Below are 19,833 nucleotides of genomic sequence, written 5' to 3' on the forward strand. Positions count from 1 at the left end.
GCAGGCTCCGCGCGGGCGGCGCGGGACGTTGAGCCCGGGGCACCGCCACCGGAGAATAATAACAATTAATAATAATTGGGGCATTTGTTGAGCGCTTGCTATCATCATCAATCGTATTTATTGAGCGCTTACTGTGTGCAGAGCACTGTCCTAAGCGCTCGGGAAGTCCAAGTTGGCAACATAGAGAGACAGTCCCTACCCAACAGCGGGTCCGTGCAGAGCACTGTTCTAAGCGCCTGGGAGGATGCGAGGTGATCAGGTTGCCCCACGTGGGGCTCACGGTATTAATCCCCATTTTACAGATGAGATAACTGAGGCCCAGAGAAGTGACGTTAATCTGTTTTGTTCTCTGCCTCCCCCTTCTAGACTGTGAGCCCGCTGCAGAGCACTGTTCTAAGCGCCTGGGAGGATGCAAGGGGATCAGGTTGCCCCACGTGGGGCTCACGGTATTAATCCCCATTTTACAGATGAGATAACTGAGGCCCAGAGAAGTGACGTTAATCTGTTTTGTTCTCTGCCTCCCCCTTCTAGACTGTGAGCCCGCTGCAGAGCACTGTTCTAAGCGCCCGGGAGGATGCGAGGTGATCAGGTTGCCCCACGTGGGGCTCACGGTATTAATCCCCATTTTACAGATGAGATAACTGAGGCGCAGAGAAGTGACGTTAATCTGTTTTGTTCTCTGCCTCCCCCTTCTAGACTGTGAGCCCGCTGCAGAGCACTGTTCTAAGCGCCTGGGAGGATGCGAGGTGATCAGGTTGCCCCACGTGGGGCTCCCGGTATTAATCCCCATTTTACAGATGAGATAACTGAGGCCCAGAGAAGTGAATATGTTTTATTTTGTTCTCTGCCTCCCCCTTCCAGACTGTGAGCCCGCTGTTGGGTAGGGACCGTCTCTAGATGTTGCCAATTTGGACTTCCCAAGCGCTTAGTCCACTGCTCTGCACACAGTAAGTGCTCAATAAATATGATTGATTGAATGAGTGAATATTTTACTTGTACATATTTATCCTATTTGTTTTTTCTTTTGTTAATATGTTCTGTTTTGTTGTCTGTCTCCCCCTTCTAGACTGTGAGCCCGCTGTTGGGTAGGGACCGTGTCTAGATGTTGCCAATTTGGACTTCCCAAGCGCTTGGTCCAGTGCTCTGCACACAGTAAGCGCTCAATAAATATGATTGAATGAATTAATATTTATTTTACTTGTACATATTTATCCTATTTGTTTTCTTTTGTTAATATGTTCTGTTTTGTTCTCTGCCTCCCCCTTCTAGGCTGTGAGCCCGCTGTTGGGTAGGGACCGTCTCTAGATGTTGCCAATTTGGACTTCCCAAGCGCTTGGTCCAGTGCTCTGCACACAGTAAGCGCTCAATAAATACGATTGAATGAATTAATATTTATTTTACTTGTACATATTTATCCTATTTATTTTCTTTTGTTAATATGTTTTGTTCTCTGCCTCCTCCTTCTAGGCTGTGAGCCCGCTGTTGGGTAGGGACCGTCTCTAGATGTTGCCAATTTGAACTTCCCAAGCGCTTAGTCCAGTGCTCTGCACACAGTAAGCGCTCAATAAATATGATTGAATGAATGAATGAATATTTATTTTACTTGTACATATTTATCCTATTTGTTTTCTTTTGTTAATATGTTTTGTTTTGTTGTCTGTCTCCCCCTTGTAGACTGTGAGCCCACTGTTGTGTAGGGACCGTCTCTAGATGTTTCCAGTTTGGACTTCCCAAGCGCTTAGTCCAGTGCTCTGCACACAGTAAGCGCTCAATAAATATGATTGAATGAATGAATGAATATTTATTTTACTCGTACATATTTATCCTATTTGTTTTCTTTTGTTAATATGTTTTGTTTTGTTTTCTGTCTCCCCCTTCTAGACTGTGAGCCCACTGTTGGGTAGGGACCGTCTCTAGATGTTGCTAACTTGGACTTCCCAAGCGCTTAGTACAGTGCTCTGCACGCAGTAAGCGCTCAATAAATACGATTGGATGAATGAAGTGACTTGCCCGAAGCCCAACAGCTGACAAGTGGCAGGGCAGGATTAGAACCCATGACCTCTGACTCCCAAATACGGGCTCTTTACTCTGAGCCACACTGCTTCTCCAAGAATAATAATAATAATGGTATTTGTTAAGCGCTGGGGAGGATACAAGGTGATCAGGTTGTCCCACGTGGGGCTCACAGTTCTTAATCCCCATTTTGTACATATTTTGTATTTTGTACATATCTATTCTATTTATTTTATTTGTACATATCTATTCTATTCTATCTATTCTATCTATTCTATTTATTTTATTTTGTTAGTATGTTTGGTTTTGTCTCCCCCTTTTAGACTGTGAGCCCACTGTTGGGTAGGGACTGTCGCCAATTTGTACTTCCCAAGCGCTTAGTACAGTGCTCTGCACACAGTAAGCGCTCCATAAATACGATTGATGATGATGATGACGATTTTACAGTCGAGGTAACTGAGACACAGAGAAGCTAAGTGATTTGCCCAAGTTCACAAAACTGACAATTGGCAGAGGCGGAATTAGAACCGACGTCCTCTAACTCCCAAGGCTGTGCTCTTTCCACTAAGCCACGCTGCTTCTCCTACTGACTGAGCGCTTATCGTGTGCAGAGTACTATGCTAAGCGTTTCGGAGAGAGCTCTAGACTGTCAGCTCATGATGGGCGGGGATTGAGATGCATTGTGGCTTAGTGGAAAGTGCACGGGCTTGGGAGTCAGAGGACGGACGGGGCTTCTAATCCTGACTCCGCCACTTCTCTGCTGTGTGACCTCGGGCAAGCTCCTGAACTTCTCTGGGCCTCAGTTCCCTCATCCGTAAAATGGGGATTAAGACTCTGAGCCTCCCGTGGGACAACCTGATCACCTTGTAACCTCCTCAGCGCTTAGAACAGTGCTTTACACATAGTAAGCGCTTAATAAATGCTATTATTATTAACACCTACTTTTTTTGTCTGTCTCCCCCCTTCTAGACTGTGAGCCCATTATAATAATAATAATACTGGCATTTATTAAGCACTTACTATGTGCAAAGCACTGTTCTAAGCGCTGGAGAGGATACAAGGTGATCAGGATGTCCCACGGGGGCTCACAGTCTTCACCCCCATTTTACAGATAAGGTAACTGAGGTCCAGAGAAGTGAAGAGACTTGCCCAAAGTCACACAGCTGACAAGTGGTGGAGTCAGAATTTGAACCCATGACTTCTGACTCCAAAGCCCGGGCTCTTTCCACTGAGCCCATTGTTGGGTAGAGACCATCTCTAGATGTTGCCGACTTGTCAATCAATCAATCGTATTTACTGAGCGCTTACTGTGTGCAGAGCACTGCACTAAGCACTTGGGAAGTACAAGTTGGCAACATATAGAGACAGTCCCTACCCAACAGTGGGCTCACAGTCTAAAAGGGGGAGACAGAGAACAAAACCAAACATACTAATAAAATCAATAGAATAGATATGTACAAGTAAAATAAATAAATAGACAGATAGATAGATAAATAAAAAATAAAATGCGCGCGCACTGCCCTCGACGGCCTCTTGGCCGAGCGCGTCCCTTCCAGTCCGGAGCGTGGGGGCGCCTGCGTTTCTCCGTTGGGGACGGCAGGGGGCGCTGTGGGACGAGCGAGCGGGGCTGGGGGCGTCACGTGTGAGCCGCGGGGGCGCGCGGCCGCCCCTGGGTCGCGCGCGTGCGCGCGCGCACTGTCCTCCTCATCATCATCAATCGTATTTATTGAGCGCTTACTATGTGCAGAGCACTGTACTAAGCGTTTGGGAAGTACAAATTGGCAACACATAGAGACAGTCCCTACCCAACAGTGGGCTCACAGTCTAAAAGGGGGAGACAGAGAACAAAATCAAACATACCAACAAAGTAAAATAAATAGGATAGATATGTACAAGTAAAATAAATAAATAAATAGAGTAATAAATATCGCGTTGGCCGAGCGCGTCCTTCCAGTCCGGGGCGGCGGGGCGCCTGCGCTTTTCCGTTGGAGACGGCAGGGGGCGTCACGTGTGGGCCGGTCACTTGGCGGGGGCGCGCACTGTCATCATCATCAATCGTATTTATTGAGCGCTTACTGTGTGCAGAGCACTGTATTATGCGCTTGGGAAGTACAAGTTGGCAACATATAGAGACAGTCCCTGCCCAATAGTGGGCTCACAGTCCTCGACGGCGTGTTGGCCGAGCGTGTCCTTCCAGTCCGAGGCGGCGGGGCGCCTGCGTTTCTCCGTTGGGGACGGCAGGGGGCGCTGTGGGACGAGCGGGGCGGGGGCGCGCGGCCGCCCCTGGGTCGCGCGCGCGCACTGTCATCATCATCAATCGTATTTATTGAGCGCTTACTGTGTGCAGAGCACTGTATTAAGCGCTTGGGAAGTACAATTTGGCGACATATAGAGACAGTCCCCACCCAATAGTGGGCTCACAGTCCTCGACGGCGTGTTGGGGGGGGGCGCCTGCGTTTCTCCATTGGGGACGGCAGGGGGCGCTCTGGGACGAGCGAGCGGGGTCACGTGTGAGCCCTCGGTCATGCGGCGGGGGCGGGGGGCGCGCGGCCGCCCCTCGGTCGCGCGCGTGCGCGCGCACTGCCCTCGACGGCCTGTTGGCCGAGCGCGTCCTTCCAGTCCGGGGCAGTGGGGCACCTGCGTTTTTCCGTTGGGGACGGCAGGGGGCGCTGTGGGACGAGCGAGCGGGGCGGGGGGCGTCATGTGTGAGCCGCGGGGGCGGGGGCGCGCGGCCGCCCCTGGGTCGCGCGTGTGCACTGTCCTCGACGGCGTGTTTTCGGGGACGGCAGGGGGCGCTGTGGGACGAGCTAGCGGGGCGGGGGGCGTCACGTGTGAGCCGGTCACGCGGAGGGGGCGGGGGCGCGCGGCCGCACCTGGGTCGCGCGCGTGCGCGTGCACCCTGCCCTCGAGGGCCTGTTGGCCGAGCGCGTCCTTCCAGTCCGGGGCGGCGGGGCGCCTGCGTTTCTCCGTCCGGGACGGCAGGGGGCGCTGCGGGACGAGCGAGCGGGGGGGGGGGCGTCACGTGTGAGCCGCGGGGGCGCGCGCGCACTGTCATCATCATCAATCGTATTTATTGAGTGCTTACTGTGTGCAGAGCACTGTATTAAGCGCTTGGGAAGTACAATTTGGCGACATATAGAGACAGTCCCTACCCAATCGTGGGCTCACAGTCCTCGACGGCGTGTTGGGGGGGGGGCGCCTGCGTTTCTCCGTTGGAGACGGCAGGGGGCGCTGTGGGACGAGCGAGCGGCGTCACGTGTGAGCCGGTTACGCGGCGGGGGCGCGCGCGGCCGCCCCTCGGTCGCGCGCGTGCGCGCGCACTGCCCTCGACGGCCTGTTGGCCGAGCGCGTCCTTCCAGTCCGGGGCGGCGGGGCGCCTGCGTTTCTCCGTCGGGGCCGGCAGGGGGCGCTGCGGGACGAGCGAGCGGGGCGGGGGGGCGTCACGTGTGGGCCGGTCACGCGGCGGGGGCGGGGGCGCGCGCGGCCGCACCTGGGTCGCGCGCGTGCGCGTGCACACTGCCCTCGACGGCCTGTTGGCCGAGCGCGTCCTTCCAGTCCGGGGCGGCGGGGCGCCTGCGTTTCTCCGTCGGGGACGGCAGGGGGCGCTGCGGGACGAGCGAGCGGGGCGGGGGGCGTCACGTGTGAGCCGGTCACGCGTTGGGGGCGGGGGCGCGCACTGTCATCATCATCAATCGTATTTATTGAGCGCTTACTATGTGCAGAGCACTGTGTTAAGCGCTTGGGAAGTACAATTTGGCAACATATAGAGACAGTCCCTACCCAATCGTGGGCTCACAGTCCTCGACGGCGTGTTGGGGGGGGCGCCTGCGTTTCTCCGTTGGGGACGGCAGGGGGCGCTGTGGGACGAGCGAGCGGCGTCACGTGTGAGCCCTCGGTCACGCGGCGGGGGCGGGGGCGCGCGGCCGCATCTGGGTCGCGCGCGTGCGCGTGCACCCTGCCCTCGAGGGCCTGTTGGCCGAGCGCGTCCTTCCAGTCCGGGGCGGCGGGGCGCCTGCGTTTCTCCGTCCGGGACGGCAGGGGGCGCTGCGGGACGAGCGAGCGGGGCGGGGGGCGTCACGTGTGAGCCGCGGGGGCGCGCGCGCACTGTCATCATCATCAATCGTATTTATTGAGCGCTTACTGTGTGCAGAGCACTGTATTAAGCGCTTGGGAAGTACAATTTGGCGACATATAGAGACAGTCCCCACCCAATAGTGGGCTCACAGTCCTCGACGGCGTGTTGGGGGGGGGGCGCCTGCGTTTCTCCATTGGAGACGGCAGGGGGCGCTGTGGGACGAGCGAGCGACGTCACGTGTGAGCCGGTTACGCGGCGGGGGCGCGCGCGGCCGCCCCTCGGTCGCGCGCGTGCGCGCGCACTGCCCTCGACGGCCTGTTGGCCGAGCGCGTCCTTCCAGTCCGGGGCGGCGGGGCGCCTGCGTTTCTCCGTCGGGGCCGGCAGGGGCCGCTGTGGGACGAGCTAGCGGGGCGGGGGGCGTCACGTGTGAGCCGGTCACGCGGAGGGGGCGCGGGCGCGCGGCCGCCCCTGGGTCGCGCGCGTGCACTGTCATCTTCGTCAATCGTATTTATTGAGCGCTTACTGTGTGCAGAGCACTGTATTAAGCGCTTGGGAAGTACAATTTGGCAACATATAGAGACAGTCCCTACCCATTAGTGCGCGCACTGCCCTCGACGGCGTGTTGGCTGAGCGCGTCCTTCCAGTCCGGGGCGGCAGGGCGCCTGCGTTTCTCCGTTGGGGACGGCAGGGGGCGCTGTGGGACGAGCGGGGCGGGGGCGCGCGGCCGCCCCTGGGTCGCGCGCGCGCACTGTCATCATCATCAATCGTATTTATTGAGCGCTTACTGTGTGCAGAGCACTGTATTAAGCGCTTGGGAAGTACAATTTGGCGACATATAGAGACAGTCCCTACCCAATAGTGGGCTCACAGTCCTCGACGGCGTGTTGTGGCGGGGGGGGGGGTGGGGGGCGCCTGCGTTTCTCCATTGGGGACGGCAGGGGGCGCTGTGGGACGAGCGAGCGGGGTCACGTGTGAGCCCTCGGTCACGCGGCGGGGGCGGGGGCGGGGGCGCGCGGCCGCCCCTCAGTCGCGCGCGTGCGCGCGCACTGCCCTCGACGGCCTGTTGGCCGAGCGCGTCCTTCCAGTCCGGGGCGGCGGGGCGCCTGCGTTTCTCCGTCGGTGACGGCAGGGGGCGCTGCGGGACGAGCGAGCGGGGGCGGGGGGCGTCACGTGTGAGCCGGTCATGCGGAGGGGGCGGGGGCGCGCGGCCGCACCTGGGTCGCGCGCGCGCGCGTGCACACTGCCCTCGAGGGCCTGTTGGCCGAGCGCGTCCTTCCAGTCCGGGGCGGCGGGGCGCCTGCGTTTCTCCGTCCGGGACGGCAGGGGGCGCTGCGGGACGAGCGAGCGGGGCCCCGTGAGTCACGTGTGAGCCGCGGGGGCGCGCGCGCACTGTCATCATCATCAATCGTATTTATTGAGCGCTTACTGTGTGCAGAGCACTGTATTAAGCGCTTGGGAAGTACAATTTGGCGACATATAGAGACAGTCCCCACCCAATAGTGGGCTCACAGTCCTCGACGGCGTGTTGGGGGGGGGGCGCCTGCGTTTCTCCATTGGGGACGGCAGGGGGCGCTCTGGGACGAGCGAGCGGGGTCACGTGTGAGCCCTCGGTCATGCGGCGGGGGCGGGGGCGCGCGGCCGCCCCTCGGTCGCGCGCGTGCGCGCGCACTGCCCTCGACGGCCTGTTGGCCGAGCGCGTCCTTCCAGTCCGGGGCGGCGGGGCGCCTGCGTTTCTCCGTCCGGGACGGCAGGGGGCGCTGCGGGACGAGCGAGCGGGGCGGGGGGCGTCACGTGTGAGCCGCGGGGGCGCGCGCGCACTGTCATCATCATCAATCGTATTTATTGAGTGCTTACTGTGTGCAGAGCACTGTATTAAGCGCTTGGGAAGTACAATTTGGCGACATATAGAGACAGTCCCTACCCAATCGTGGGCTCACAGTCCTCGACGGCGTGTTGGGGGGGGGCGCCTGCGTTTCTCCGTTGGAGACGGCAGGGGGCGCTGTGGGACGAGCGAGCGACGTCACGTGTGAGCCGGTTACGCGGCGGGGGCGCGCGCGGCCGCCCCTCGGTCGCGCGCGTGCGCGCGCACTGCCCTCGACGGCCTGTTGGCCGAGCGCGTCCTTCCAGTCCGGGGCGGCGGGGCGCCTGCGTTTCTCCGTCGGGGCCGGCAGGGGCCGCTGTGGGACGAGCTAGCGGGGCGGGGGGCGTCACGTGTGAGCCGGTCACGCGGAGGGGGCGCGGGCGCGCGGCCGCCCCTGGGTCGCGCGCGTGCACTGTCATCTTCGTCAATCGTATTTATTGAGCGCTTACTGTGTGCAGAGCACTGTATTAAGCGCTTGGGAAGTACAATTTGGCAACATATAGAGACAGTCCCTACCCATTAGTGCGCGCACTGCCCTCGACGGCGTGTTGGCTGAGCGCGTCCTTCCAGTCCGGGGCGGCAGGGCGCCTGCGTTTCTCCGTTGGGGACGGCAGGGGGCGCTGTGGGACGAGCGGGGCGGGGGCGCGCGGCCGCCCCTGGGTCGCGCGCGCGCACTGTCATCATCATCAATCGTATTTATTGAGCGCTTACTGTGTGCAGAGCACTGTATTAAGCGCTTGGGAAGTACAATTTGGCGACATATAGAGACAGTCCCTACCCAATAGTGGGCTCACAGTCCTCGACGGCGTGTTGTGGCGGGGGGGGGGGGGGGGGGGGGGCGCCTGCGTTTCTCCATTGGGGACGGCAGGGGGCGCTGTGGGACGAGCGAGCGGGGTCACGTGTGAGCCCTCGGTCACGCGGCGGGGGGCGGGGGCGGGGGCGCGCGGCCGCCCCTCAGTCGCGCGCGTGCGCGCGCACTGCCCTCGACGGCCTGTTGGCCGAGCGCGTCCTTCCAGTCCGGGGCGGCGGGGCGCCTGCGTTTCTCCGTCGGTGACGGCAGGGGGCGCTGCGGGACGAGCGAGCGGGGCGGGGGGCGTCACGTGTGAGCCGGTCATGCGGAGGGGGCGGGGGCGCGCGGCCGCACCTGGGTCGCGCGCGCGCGCGTGCACACTGCCCTCGAGGGCCTGTTGGCCGAGCGCGTCCTTCCAGTCCGGGGCGGCGGGGCGCCTGCGTTTCTCCGTCGGGGACGGCAGGGGGCGCTGCGGGACGAGCGAGCGGGGCGGGGGCGTCACGTGTGAGCCGCGGGGGCGCGCGCGCACTGTCATCATCATCAATCGTATTTATTGAGCGCTTACTATGTGCAGAGCACTGTGTTAAGCGCTTGGGAAGTACAATTTGGCAACATATAGAGACAGTCCCTACCCAATCGTGGGCTCACAGTCCTCGACGGCGTGTTGGGGGGGGGCGCCTGCGTTTCTCCGTTGGGGACGGCAGGGGGCGCTGTGGGACGAGCGAGCGGGGTCACGTGTGAGCCCTCGGTCATGCGGCGGGGGCGCGCGCGGCCGCATCTGGGTCGCGCGCGTGCGCGCGCACACTGCCCTCGACAGCCTGTTGGCCGAGCGCGTCTTTCCAGTCCGGGGCGGTGGGGCGCCTGCGTTTTTCCGTCGGGGACGGCAGGGGGCGCTGTGGGACGAGCGAGCGGGGCGGGGGGCGTCACGTGTGGGCCGGTCACGCGGCGGGGGCGGGGTCGCGCGGCCGCCCCTGGGTTGCGCGCGTGCAGTCATCGTCATCAATTGTATTTATTGAGCACTTACTGTGTGCAGAGCACTGTATTAAAAGCTTGGGAAGTACCCATTAGTGCGCGCACTGCCCTCGACGGCGTGTTGGCCGAGCGCGTCCTTCCAGTCCGGGGCGGCAGGGCGCCTGCGTTTCTCCGTTGGGGACGGCAGGGGGCGCTGTGGGACGAGCGGGGCGGGGGCGCGCGGCCGCCCCTGGGTCGCGCGCGCGCGCACTGTCATCATCATCAATCGTATTTATTGAGCGCTTACTGTGTGCAGAGCACTGTATTAAGCGCTTGGGAAGTACAATTTGGCGACATATAGAGACAGTCCCTACCCAACAGTGGGCTCACAGTCCTCGACGGCGTGTTGGGGGGGGGGGGGCTGCGTTTCTCCATTGGGGACGGCAGGGGGCGCTGTGGGACGAGCGAGCGGGGTCACGTGTGAGCCCTCGGTCACGCGGCGGGGGCGCGCGGCCGCCCCTCGGTCGCGCGCGTGCGCGCGCACTGCCCTCGAAGGCCTGTTGGCCGAGCGCGTCCCTTCCAGTCCGGGGCGGCGGGGCGCCTGCGTTTCTCCGTCGGGGACGGCAGGGGGCGCTGTGGGACGAGCGAGCGGGGCGGGGGGCGTCACGTGTGAGCCGCGGGGGCGGGGGCGGGGGCGCGCGGCCGCCCCTGGGTCGCGCGCGTGCACTGTCATCGTCACCAATCGTATTTATTGAGCGCTTACTGTGTGCAGAGCACTGTATTAAGCGCTTGGGAAGTACAATTTGGCGACATATAGAGACAGTCCCCACCCAATAGTGGGCTCACAGTCCTCGACGGCGTGTTGGGGGGGGGGGGGGGGGCGCCTGCGTTTCTCCGTTGGAGACGGCAGGGGGCTCTGTGGGACGAGCGAGCGGCGTCACGTGTGAGCCGGTCACGCGGCGGGGGCGCGCGGCCGCCCCTCGGTCGCGCGCGTGCGCGCGCACTGCCCTCGACGGCCTGTTGGCCGAGCGCGTCCTTCCAGTCCGGGGCGGCGGGGCGCCTGCGTTTCTCCGTCGGGGACGGCAGGGGGCGCTGTGGGGCGAGCTAGCGGGGCGGGGGGCGTCACGTGTGAGCCGGTCACGCGGAGGGGGCGGGGGCGCGCGGCCGCACCTGGGTCGCGCGCGTGCGTGCGCGCGCCCCGCCACGTCCGGCCGAGGTGCGGGAGGGAGCGATGGCGGCGGCGGCGGCGGGGTCGGCGGTTTCGGCCGTTGCCCCGCACCCGGCCCCGCACGGGGACGGTCCGAGCGGCCAAGGGAGCTTCCTGGGGCCCCGCCCGCCCCCGGAGGTGGAAGCCCTGGCCCGGCACCTCCAGGCCCTGCAGAAGGACACCTTCAGGAAACTCCTCAAAGGTGCGGGACGGGAATCACCCTCATCATCATCGTCATAACGGTATTTGCTAAGCGCTTACTATGTGCACAGCACTGTCCTAAGCGCTGGGGGGATACAATAATAATGGTGGCATTTATTAAGCGCTTACTGTGTGCAGTGTACCGTTCTCAGCGTCGGGGGGATACAATAATAACGATGGTATTTATTAAGCGCTTACTATGCAAAACACCGCTCTAAGCGCTGGGGAGGGTGCAATAATAATGATGGTATTTATTAAGCGCTTACTATGCAAAGCCCTGGTCTAAGCGCTGGGGGATACAATAGCAATGATGGCATTTATTAAGCGCCTACTATGTGCAAAGCACTATTCTAAGCGCTGGGGGGATACAATAATAATGATGGCATTTATTAAGCGCCTACTATGTGCAAAGCACTGTTCTAAGCGCTGGGGGGATACAGTAATAATGATGGCCCTTATTAAGCGCTTACTGTGTGCAGTGCACCGTTCTCAGCGCGGGGAGGGGAATACAATAATGATGCAATTATTAAGCGCCTACTATGTGCAAAGCACCGTTCTCAGCGCTGGGGGGGGATACAGTAATAATGGTGGTATTTATTAAGCGCTTACTATGCAAAGCACTGCTCTAAGCGCTGGGGGGGTGCAATAATAATGATGGCATTTATTAAGCGCCTTCTATGTGCAAAGCACTGTTCTAAGCGCTGCGGGGATACAATAATAATGATGGCATTTATTAAGCGCTTACTGTGTGCAGTGCACCGTTCTCAGCGCTGGGGAATACAATAATAACGATGGTATTTATTAAATGCTTACTATGCAAAGCACTGCTTTAAGAGCTGGGGGATACAATAATAATGATGGTATTTATTAAGCGCTTACTATGCAAAGCCCTGCTCTAAGCGCTGGGGGATGCAATAGTAATGATGGCATTTATTACTCGCTTACTATGTACAAAGCACTGTTCTAAGCGCTGGGGGGTTACAATAATAATGATGGCATTTATTAAGCGCCTACTATGTGCAAAGCACTGTTCTAAGCGCTGGGGGGATACAGTAATAATGATGGCCCTTATTAAGCGCTTACTATGTGCAGTGCACCGTTCTCAGCGCGGGGGGGGAGATACAATAATGATGCAATTATTAAGCGCTTACTATGTGCAAAGCACTGTTTTAAGAGCTGGGGGGATGCAGTAATAATGATGTAATTATTAAGCGCTTACTATGTGCAGTGCACCGTTCTCAGCGCGGGGGGATACAATAATAATGGTATTCATTAAGCGTTTACTACGCAAAGCACTGCTCTAAGCGCTGGGGGGATGCAATAATAATGATGGCATTTATTAAGCGCTTACTGTGTGCAAAGCACTGTTCTAAGCGCTATATGTTGCCAACTTGTACTTCCTAAGCGCTTAGTACAGTGCTCTGCACACAGTAAGCGCTCAATAAATACGATTGATGATGATAATGATGCAGTTATTAAGCGCTTACTATGTGCGGTGCACCGTTCTCAGCGCCGGGGGGATACAATAATAATGATGGTATTTATTAAGCGCTTACTCTGCAAAGCACTGCTCTAAGCGCTGCGGGGATGCAATAATAATGATGGCATTTATTAAGCGCCTACTATGTGCAAAGCACTGTTCTAAGCGCTGGGGGGATACAGTAATAATGATGGCCCTTATTAAGCGCTTACTATGTGCAGTGCACCGTTCTCAGCGCCGGAGGGATACAATAATAATGATGGTATTTATTAAGCGCTTACTTTGCAAACCACTGCTCTAAGCGCTGGGGGATGCAATAATAATGATGGCATTTATTAAGCTCCTACTATGTGCAAAGCACTGTTCCAAGCGCTGGGGGGGTACAATAATAATGGTGGCATTTATTAAGCGCTTACTGTGGGCAGTGCACCGTTCTCAGCGCCGGGGGATACAATAATAATGATGGTATTAATTAAGCGCTTACTATGCAAAGCACTGCTCTAAGCGCTGGGGGATGCAATAATAATGATGGCATTTATTAAGCGCCTACTATGTGCAAAGCACTGTTCTAAGCACTGGGGGATACAATAATAATGATGGCATTTATTCCTTCCTCTCCCCCTCTCCATCCCCCCATCTTACCTCCTTCCCTTCCCCACAGCACATGTATATATGTTTGTACGTATTTATTACTCTATCCATTTTACTTGTACCTATCTATTCTATTCATTTTATTTTGTTAGTATGTTTGGTTTTGTTCTCTGTCTCCTCCTTTTAGACTGTGAGCCCACTATTGGGTAGGGACTGTCTCTATATGTTGCCAAGTTGTACTTCCCAAGCGCTCAGTGCAGTGCTCTACACACAGTAAGCGCTCAATAAATACGATTGATGATGATGATGATGATAATAATGATGCAATTATTAAGTGCTTACTATGTGCAGTGCACCGTTCTCAGCGCCGGGGGATACAAGAATAATGATGGTATTTATTAAGCGCGTACTATGAAAAGCACTGCTCTAAGCGCTGGGGGGATGCAATAATAATGGTGGCATTTATTAAGCGCCTACTATGTACAAAGCACTATTCTAAGCGCTGGGGGGATACAATAATAATGGTGGCATTTATTAAGCGCTTACTGTGTGCAGTGCACCGTTCTCAGCGCCAGGGGGATACAATAATAATGATGGTATTTATTAAGCACTTACTATGCAAAGCACTGCTCTAAGCGCTGGGGGGATGCAATAATAATGATGGCATTTATTAAGCGCCTACTATGTGCAAAGCACTGTTCTAAGCGCTGGGGGGGATGCAGTAATAATGATGGCATTTATTAAGCGCCTACTATGTGCAAAGCACTGTTCTAAGCGCTGGGGGGATGCAGTAATAATGATGGCATTTATTAAGCGCCTACTATGTGCAAAGCACTGTTCTAAGCGCTGGGGGGATACAGTAATAATGATGGCCCTTATTAAGCGCTTATTATGTGCAGTGCACCGTTCTCAGCGCGGGGGGGGGAGACACAATAATGATGCAATTATTAAGCGCTTACTATGTGCAAAGCACTGTTCTAAGCGCTGGGGGGATACAGTAATAATGATGGCCCTTATTAAGCGCTTACTATGTGCAGTGCACCATTCTCAGCGCCGGAGGGATACAATAATAATGATGGTATTTATTAAGCGCTTACTTTGCAAACCACTGCTCTAAGCGCTGGGGGATGCAATAATAATGATGGCATTTATTAAGCTCCTACTATGTGCAAAGCACTGTTCCAAGCGCTGGGGGGGTACAATAATAATGGTGGCATTTATTAAGCGCTTACTGTGGGCAGTGCACCGTTCTCAGCGCCGGGGGATACAATAATAATGATGGTATTAATTAAGCGCTTACTATGCAAAGCACTGCTCTAAGCGCTGGGGGATGCAATAATAATGACGGCATTTATTAAGCGCCTACTATGTGCAAAGCACTGTTCTAAGCACTGGGAGATACAATAATAATGATGGCATTTATTCCTTCCTCTCCCCCTCTCCATCCCCCCATCTTACCTCCTTCCCTTCCCCACAGCACATGTATATATGTTTGTACGTATTTATTACTCTATCTATTTTACTTGTACATATCTATTCTATTCATTTTATTTTGTTAGTATGTTTGGTTTTGTTCTCTGTCTCCCCCTTTTAGACTGTGAGCCCACTATTGGGTAGGGACTGTCTCTATATGTTGCCAAGTTGTACTTCCCAAGCGCTTAGTGCAGTGCTCTGCACACAGTAAGCGCTCAATAAATACGATTGATGATGATGATGATAATAATGATGCAATTATCAAGCGCTTACTATGTGCAGTGCACCGTTCTCAGCGCCGGGGGATACAAGAATAATGATGGTATTTATTAAGCGCGTACTATGAAAAGCACTGCTCTAAGCGCTGGGGGATGCAATAATAATGATGGCATTTATTAAGCACCTACTATGTGCAAAGCACTGTTCTAAGCACTGGGGGGATACAGTAATAATGATGGCACTTATTAAGCGCTTGCTATGTGCAGTGCACCATTCTCAGCTCCGGGGAGATACGAGAATAATGATGGTATTTATTAAGCGCTTACTACGCAAAGCACTGCTCTAAGCGCTGGGGGGATGCAATAATAATGGTGGCATTTATTAAGCACCTACTATGTGCAAAGCACTGTTCTAAGCGCTGGGGGGATACAGTAATAATGATGGCATTTATTAAGCGCTTACTGTGTGCAGTGTGCCGTTCTCAGTGCTGTGGGGATACAATAACAATGATGGCATTTTTTAAGGGCCTACTATGTGCAAAGCACTGTTCTAAGCATTGGGGGGATACAGTAATAATGATGGCATTTATTAAGCGCCTACTATATGCAAAGCACTGTTCTGAGCGCTGGGGGATACAATAATAATGGTGACAATTATTAAGCGCTTACTATGTGCAAAGCACTATTCCAAACTCTGGAGGGGATACAATAATGATGGCATTTATTAAGCTCTTACTATGTGCAAAGCACTGTTCTAAGCGCTGGGGAGGGTAGAAGGTGATCAGGTTGTCCCACTGGGGGCTCACACTCTTTATCCCCATTTTACAGATGAGGTCACTGAGGCACAGAGAAATGAAGTGACTTGCCCAAAGTCACACAGCTGACAGGTGGCATAGTGAGATTTGAACCCATAACCTCCGACTCCCAAGCCCGGGCTCTTTCCACTGAGCCACGCTGCTTCTCAATGAGGTAACTGAGGCACAGAGCGGAAAGAGCCCGGGCTTTGGAGTCGGAGGTCATGGGTTCAAATCCAGACTCCTCCAGTTGTCAGCTCTGTGACCTTTGGCAAGTCACTTCACTTTTCTGGGCCTCAGTTCCCTCATCTGTAAAATGGGGATTGAGTCAGTAAGCCCCCCGTGGGACAACCTAATCACCTTGCATCCTCCCAGCACTTAGAACAGTGCTTTGCACATAGTAAGCACTTTAAAAATGCCATCATTATTGTTAATACCCAATGTCACACAGCTGATAAATGGTGGAGTTGGGATTAGAACCCACGATCTCTGACTCCCAAGCCCGGGCTCTTTCTACTGAGCCACGGTCATTCATTCATTCAAGCGTATTTATTGAGCACTTACTGTGTGCAGAGCACTGTACTAAGCGCTTGGGAAGTACAAGTCGGCAACATCTAGAGATGGTCCCTACCCAGCAATGGGCTCACATCACAGAGAAGCAGCGTGGCTCAGTGGAAAGAGCCCGGGCTTGGGACTCAGAGGTCATGGGTTCTAATCCTGGCTCCGCCACCTGTCCACTGTGTGACTTTGGGCAAGTCACTTCATTTCTCTGTGCCTCAGTTACCTCATCTGGAAAATGGGGATTAAGACTGTGAGCCCCGTGTGGGACAACCTGATGACCTTGTATCTCCCCCAGTGCTTTGAACAGTGCTTGGCACATAGTAAGCGCTTAACAAATACCAAAATTAATTATTATTATTATTAATAAAATAAGTAGAGGAGTAAATATGGACAAGTAAAATAAATAGAGGACTAAATCTGTACAAATATATATACGAGTTCTGTGGGGGGGGGCGATGGGGAGGAGGAGAGGGAAAAGGGGGCTCAGGCTGGAAGGCCTCCCGGAGGAGGTGAGTTCTCAGTAGGGCTTTGAAGGGAGAAAGAGAGCTAGCTTGGCTGATGTGTGGAGGGAGGGTTATTCCAGGCCAGGGGAAGGATTTGGGCCGGGGGTCGACGGCGGGACAGGCGAGAAGGAGGCACAGTGAGGAGGTTAGTGGCAGGAGAGAAGCGGAGGGTGCGGGCTGGGCCGTAGGAGAGAAGGGAGGTGAGGTAGGAGGGGGCGAGGTGATGGATGGAGAGCCTTGTAGCCCAGAGTGGCAGAGCGAGAATCCTGCAGCGGGACGCTCAGCGAGGAAGCCGAGCTTGGCCCTGCCCTTTCCATTCATTCATTCAATCCTATTTGTCTCTATCTGTTCCTGACTTGTACTTCCCAAGCGCTTAGCCCGGTGTTCTGCACACAGGGAGCGCTCAGTAAATACGATTGAATGAATGAATTGAGCGCTCCCCGTGGGCAGAGCACCGGACTAAGTGCTTGGGAAGTACAATTCAGCAACAAAGAGAGACCATCCCTACCCGTAACAGGCTCACGGTCTAGAAGGGCGGGGAGACAGACAACAAAACAAAGCAGGTACAAGAAGACAGGCATCAATAGCATCAAAATAGATAATAATTAATGTCATTTGTTAAGCACTTACTATATGCCAAGCACCGTTCTAAGCGCTGGGGGAAGATACAAGGTCATCTGGTTGTCCCACATGGGGCTCACAGCCTTAATCCCCGTTTTACAGATGAGGTAACTGAGGCCCCGAGAAGTTAAGTGACTTGCCCGAGGTCACACAGCAGACAAGTCGCAGAGCCGGGATTGAAACCCGTGACCTCTGACTCCCAAGCCTGTGCTCTTTCCACTGAGCCATGCTGCTTGTCTAATGTATCCACATCATTAATAAAATAGACTACTAAATAGGAACATATATACACAAGTGCTGTGGGGCAGAGGAGGGGAGAGCAGAGGGAGGGATTCGGGGCGATGGGGAGGGGAGGAGGGGCAGAGGAAGAGGGGGGCTCGGTCTGGGAAGGCCTCTTGGAGGAGGAGAGCTTTCGCCCTGATCTCCTCTGCCACCACCCAAGGCCTCCCTTCCGCCGCCTCTCTGGATTCTCTGTATAATCCATTAATTATCATTATCATTAATAATATTTGGGGTCTTCATGAAGTACTTACGTTGTGCCAAGCACTGTACTAAGCACTGGGGTATATCCAAGCTCATCAGTTGGACACAGTCCCTGCCGCACATGGGGCTCACAGTCTTACTCCCCATTACAGAGGAGGCACTGAGAAGTTAGGGGACTTGTCCAAGTCACACAGCGGACAAGCGGCGGAGCCCGGGATTAGAACCCAGGTCCTCTGACTCCCAGGCCGGTGCTCTCTTCTGTAGGCCACATTCCCTGCCCCTCTACTTTTCTCTGCTGGGCTTGGCTGTGTTCACCCTCCTGGAAAGAGTGGAGAAACTGGCTACCACGCTGAGCAGTCCAGCAATCAGTGGTGTTTATTGAGTGCTTACTGTGTGCTGAGCACTTGAAGAGAGTACAGTACGTCTGCAGCCTCTGCTGCGACAGTTGGCATTGGCATCGAGGTGTTTTGATATGAATAACCTGATCAGGCAGGAGAGTGGGCCTGGGAATCGGAAGATCATGGGTTCTAATCCCGCCTCCTCCACTTTTCTGCTGGGTGACCTTGAACAAGTCACTTCACTTCTCTGGGCCTCAGTTACCTCATCTGTAAAATGGAAATTGAGTCTGTGAGCTCTCTATTGGGGCAGGGACTGTGTCCAACCTGATTTGCCTATATCCATCCCAGCGCTTAGTGTCTGGCACATAGTAAGCACTTAACAAATACCATAATAATAATAATAATTATTATTATTATTATCATGGTGAGAGTTTTAGGGTATGAGTCCTATCCTTGGTACTTGAGCACTTGACTTCTTATGGAAAGTGATGAAATCATAATCAAATTGGCTGGGGGCTGATGGGAAAGTTGTTTGGCAGTTCAGAGGGCATGTTAGGGTCCGGGAATTTTCTGTAGCGTTATAAACTTTTTTTTTTTACCTTGTTTTTGTACCAGCACTTCTGAATCTTGACATGATTGATCAAACTATAACCTCCAGCCTATACTGGACTTGTTTAAACAAGTGCAGTTCTTACACAAGGAAGACATGTAGAAAAACAAAATTTGGGTCCCCATCAGCTAGTCAATTTACCTGCCCCTAAGCTAGTTGTAGGCATCCCTAACTGATCCTAATGTAAATCCCTCTTGTAAAATAATTGAATCAGGTTCACCTCTACAGCTGTAAAATGGGGATATTGTGATTGCCTAAAAATGCAATAGTAGAGCACTCCGGCGTTCTCCAGTTAGAAGTATAGTAGTGTAAATGTCCAGAGCAAATCACCGATACCATTTTAGTACACCAAATGCATAAGTACTCTTAAAGCACATTGAATACAGAGCCTGTGAAATTGGTTTCCCCTAATGGGCTGAAAATATGTCTAAATCTTAGAAAATATGTGGTTTTGAGAATTCCTTCACAGTCTCATTCCTGGGTTTTATGGTGAGAGTCTACCATTCAGATTTTTGTTGCATCGGTGTGCAGTTTCCTTTCAGTCCTTATCATGGGTTTTCAAGTCTTATCTGCCATCTTTCCCTGACATTAGAAAGTAGTGTGGCTAATGGAAAAAGCGTGGGCGTGGAAGTCAGAGGCCCTGACTACAAGCTCCATCACTTGCCTGTTGTGTGATCTTGGGCAAGTCACTTAACTTCTTTGGGTGTTAGTTTTCTTAATTGTTGTAATGTACTCTCCCAAGCACTTAGTACAGTAAATGCTTAATAAATATGATGGGATTCAGTTGAATTAATTGTAAAAATGTGGATTCAGCACTCGATCTTCCTCTCTCTTATCATCATCATCAATCGTATTTATTGAGCGCTTACTATGTGCAGAGCACTGTACTAAGCGCTTGGGAAGTACAAATTGGCAACATATAGAGACAGTCCCTACCCAACAGTGGGCTCACAGTCTAAAAGGGGGAGACAGAGAACAAAACCAAACATACTAAGAAAATAAAATAAATAGAATAGATATGTACAAGTAAAATAAATAAGTAAATAGAGTAATAAATATGTAC

General features: G+C 54.5%; 1 protein-coding gene across 1 annotated transcript in view; it reads left to right on the forward strand.

Moving 5' to 3' along the window:
• Positions 1-10,921: 10,921 nt before the first annotated feature.
• LOC119929537 (COMM domain-containing protein 5-like) overlaps positions 10,922-19,833 on the forward strand; it is a 43,125-nt gene continuing 34,213 nt past the window's right edge. The window contains exon 1 of the mRNA XM_038747710.1: positions 10,922-11,099. Coding sequence (XP_038603638.1) covers positions 10,922-11,099 — 178 coding nt within the window. The remainder of the gene's footprint in view (positions 11,100-19,833) is intronic.

This window comes from Tachyglossus aculeatus, chromosome 6 (assembly GCF_015852505.1).
Source record: "Tachyglossus aculeatus isolate mTacAcu1 chromosome 6, mTacAcu1.pri, whole genome shotgun sequence".
In the NCBI taxonomy this organism is placed as follows: domain Eukaryota; kingdom Metazoa; phylum Chordata; class Mammalia; order Monotremata; family Tachyglossidae; genus Tachyglossus; species Tachyglossus aculeatus.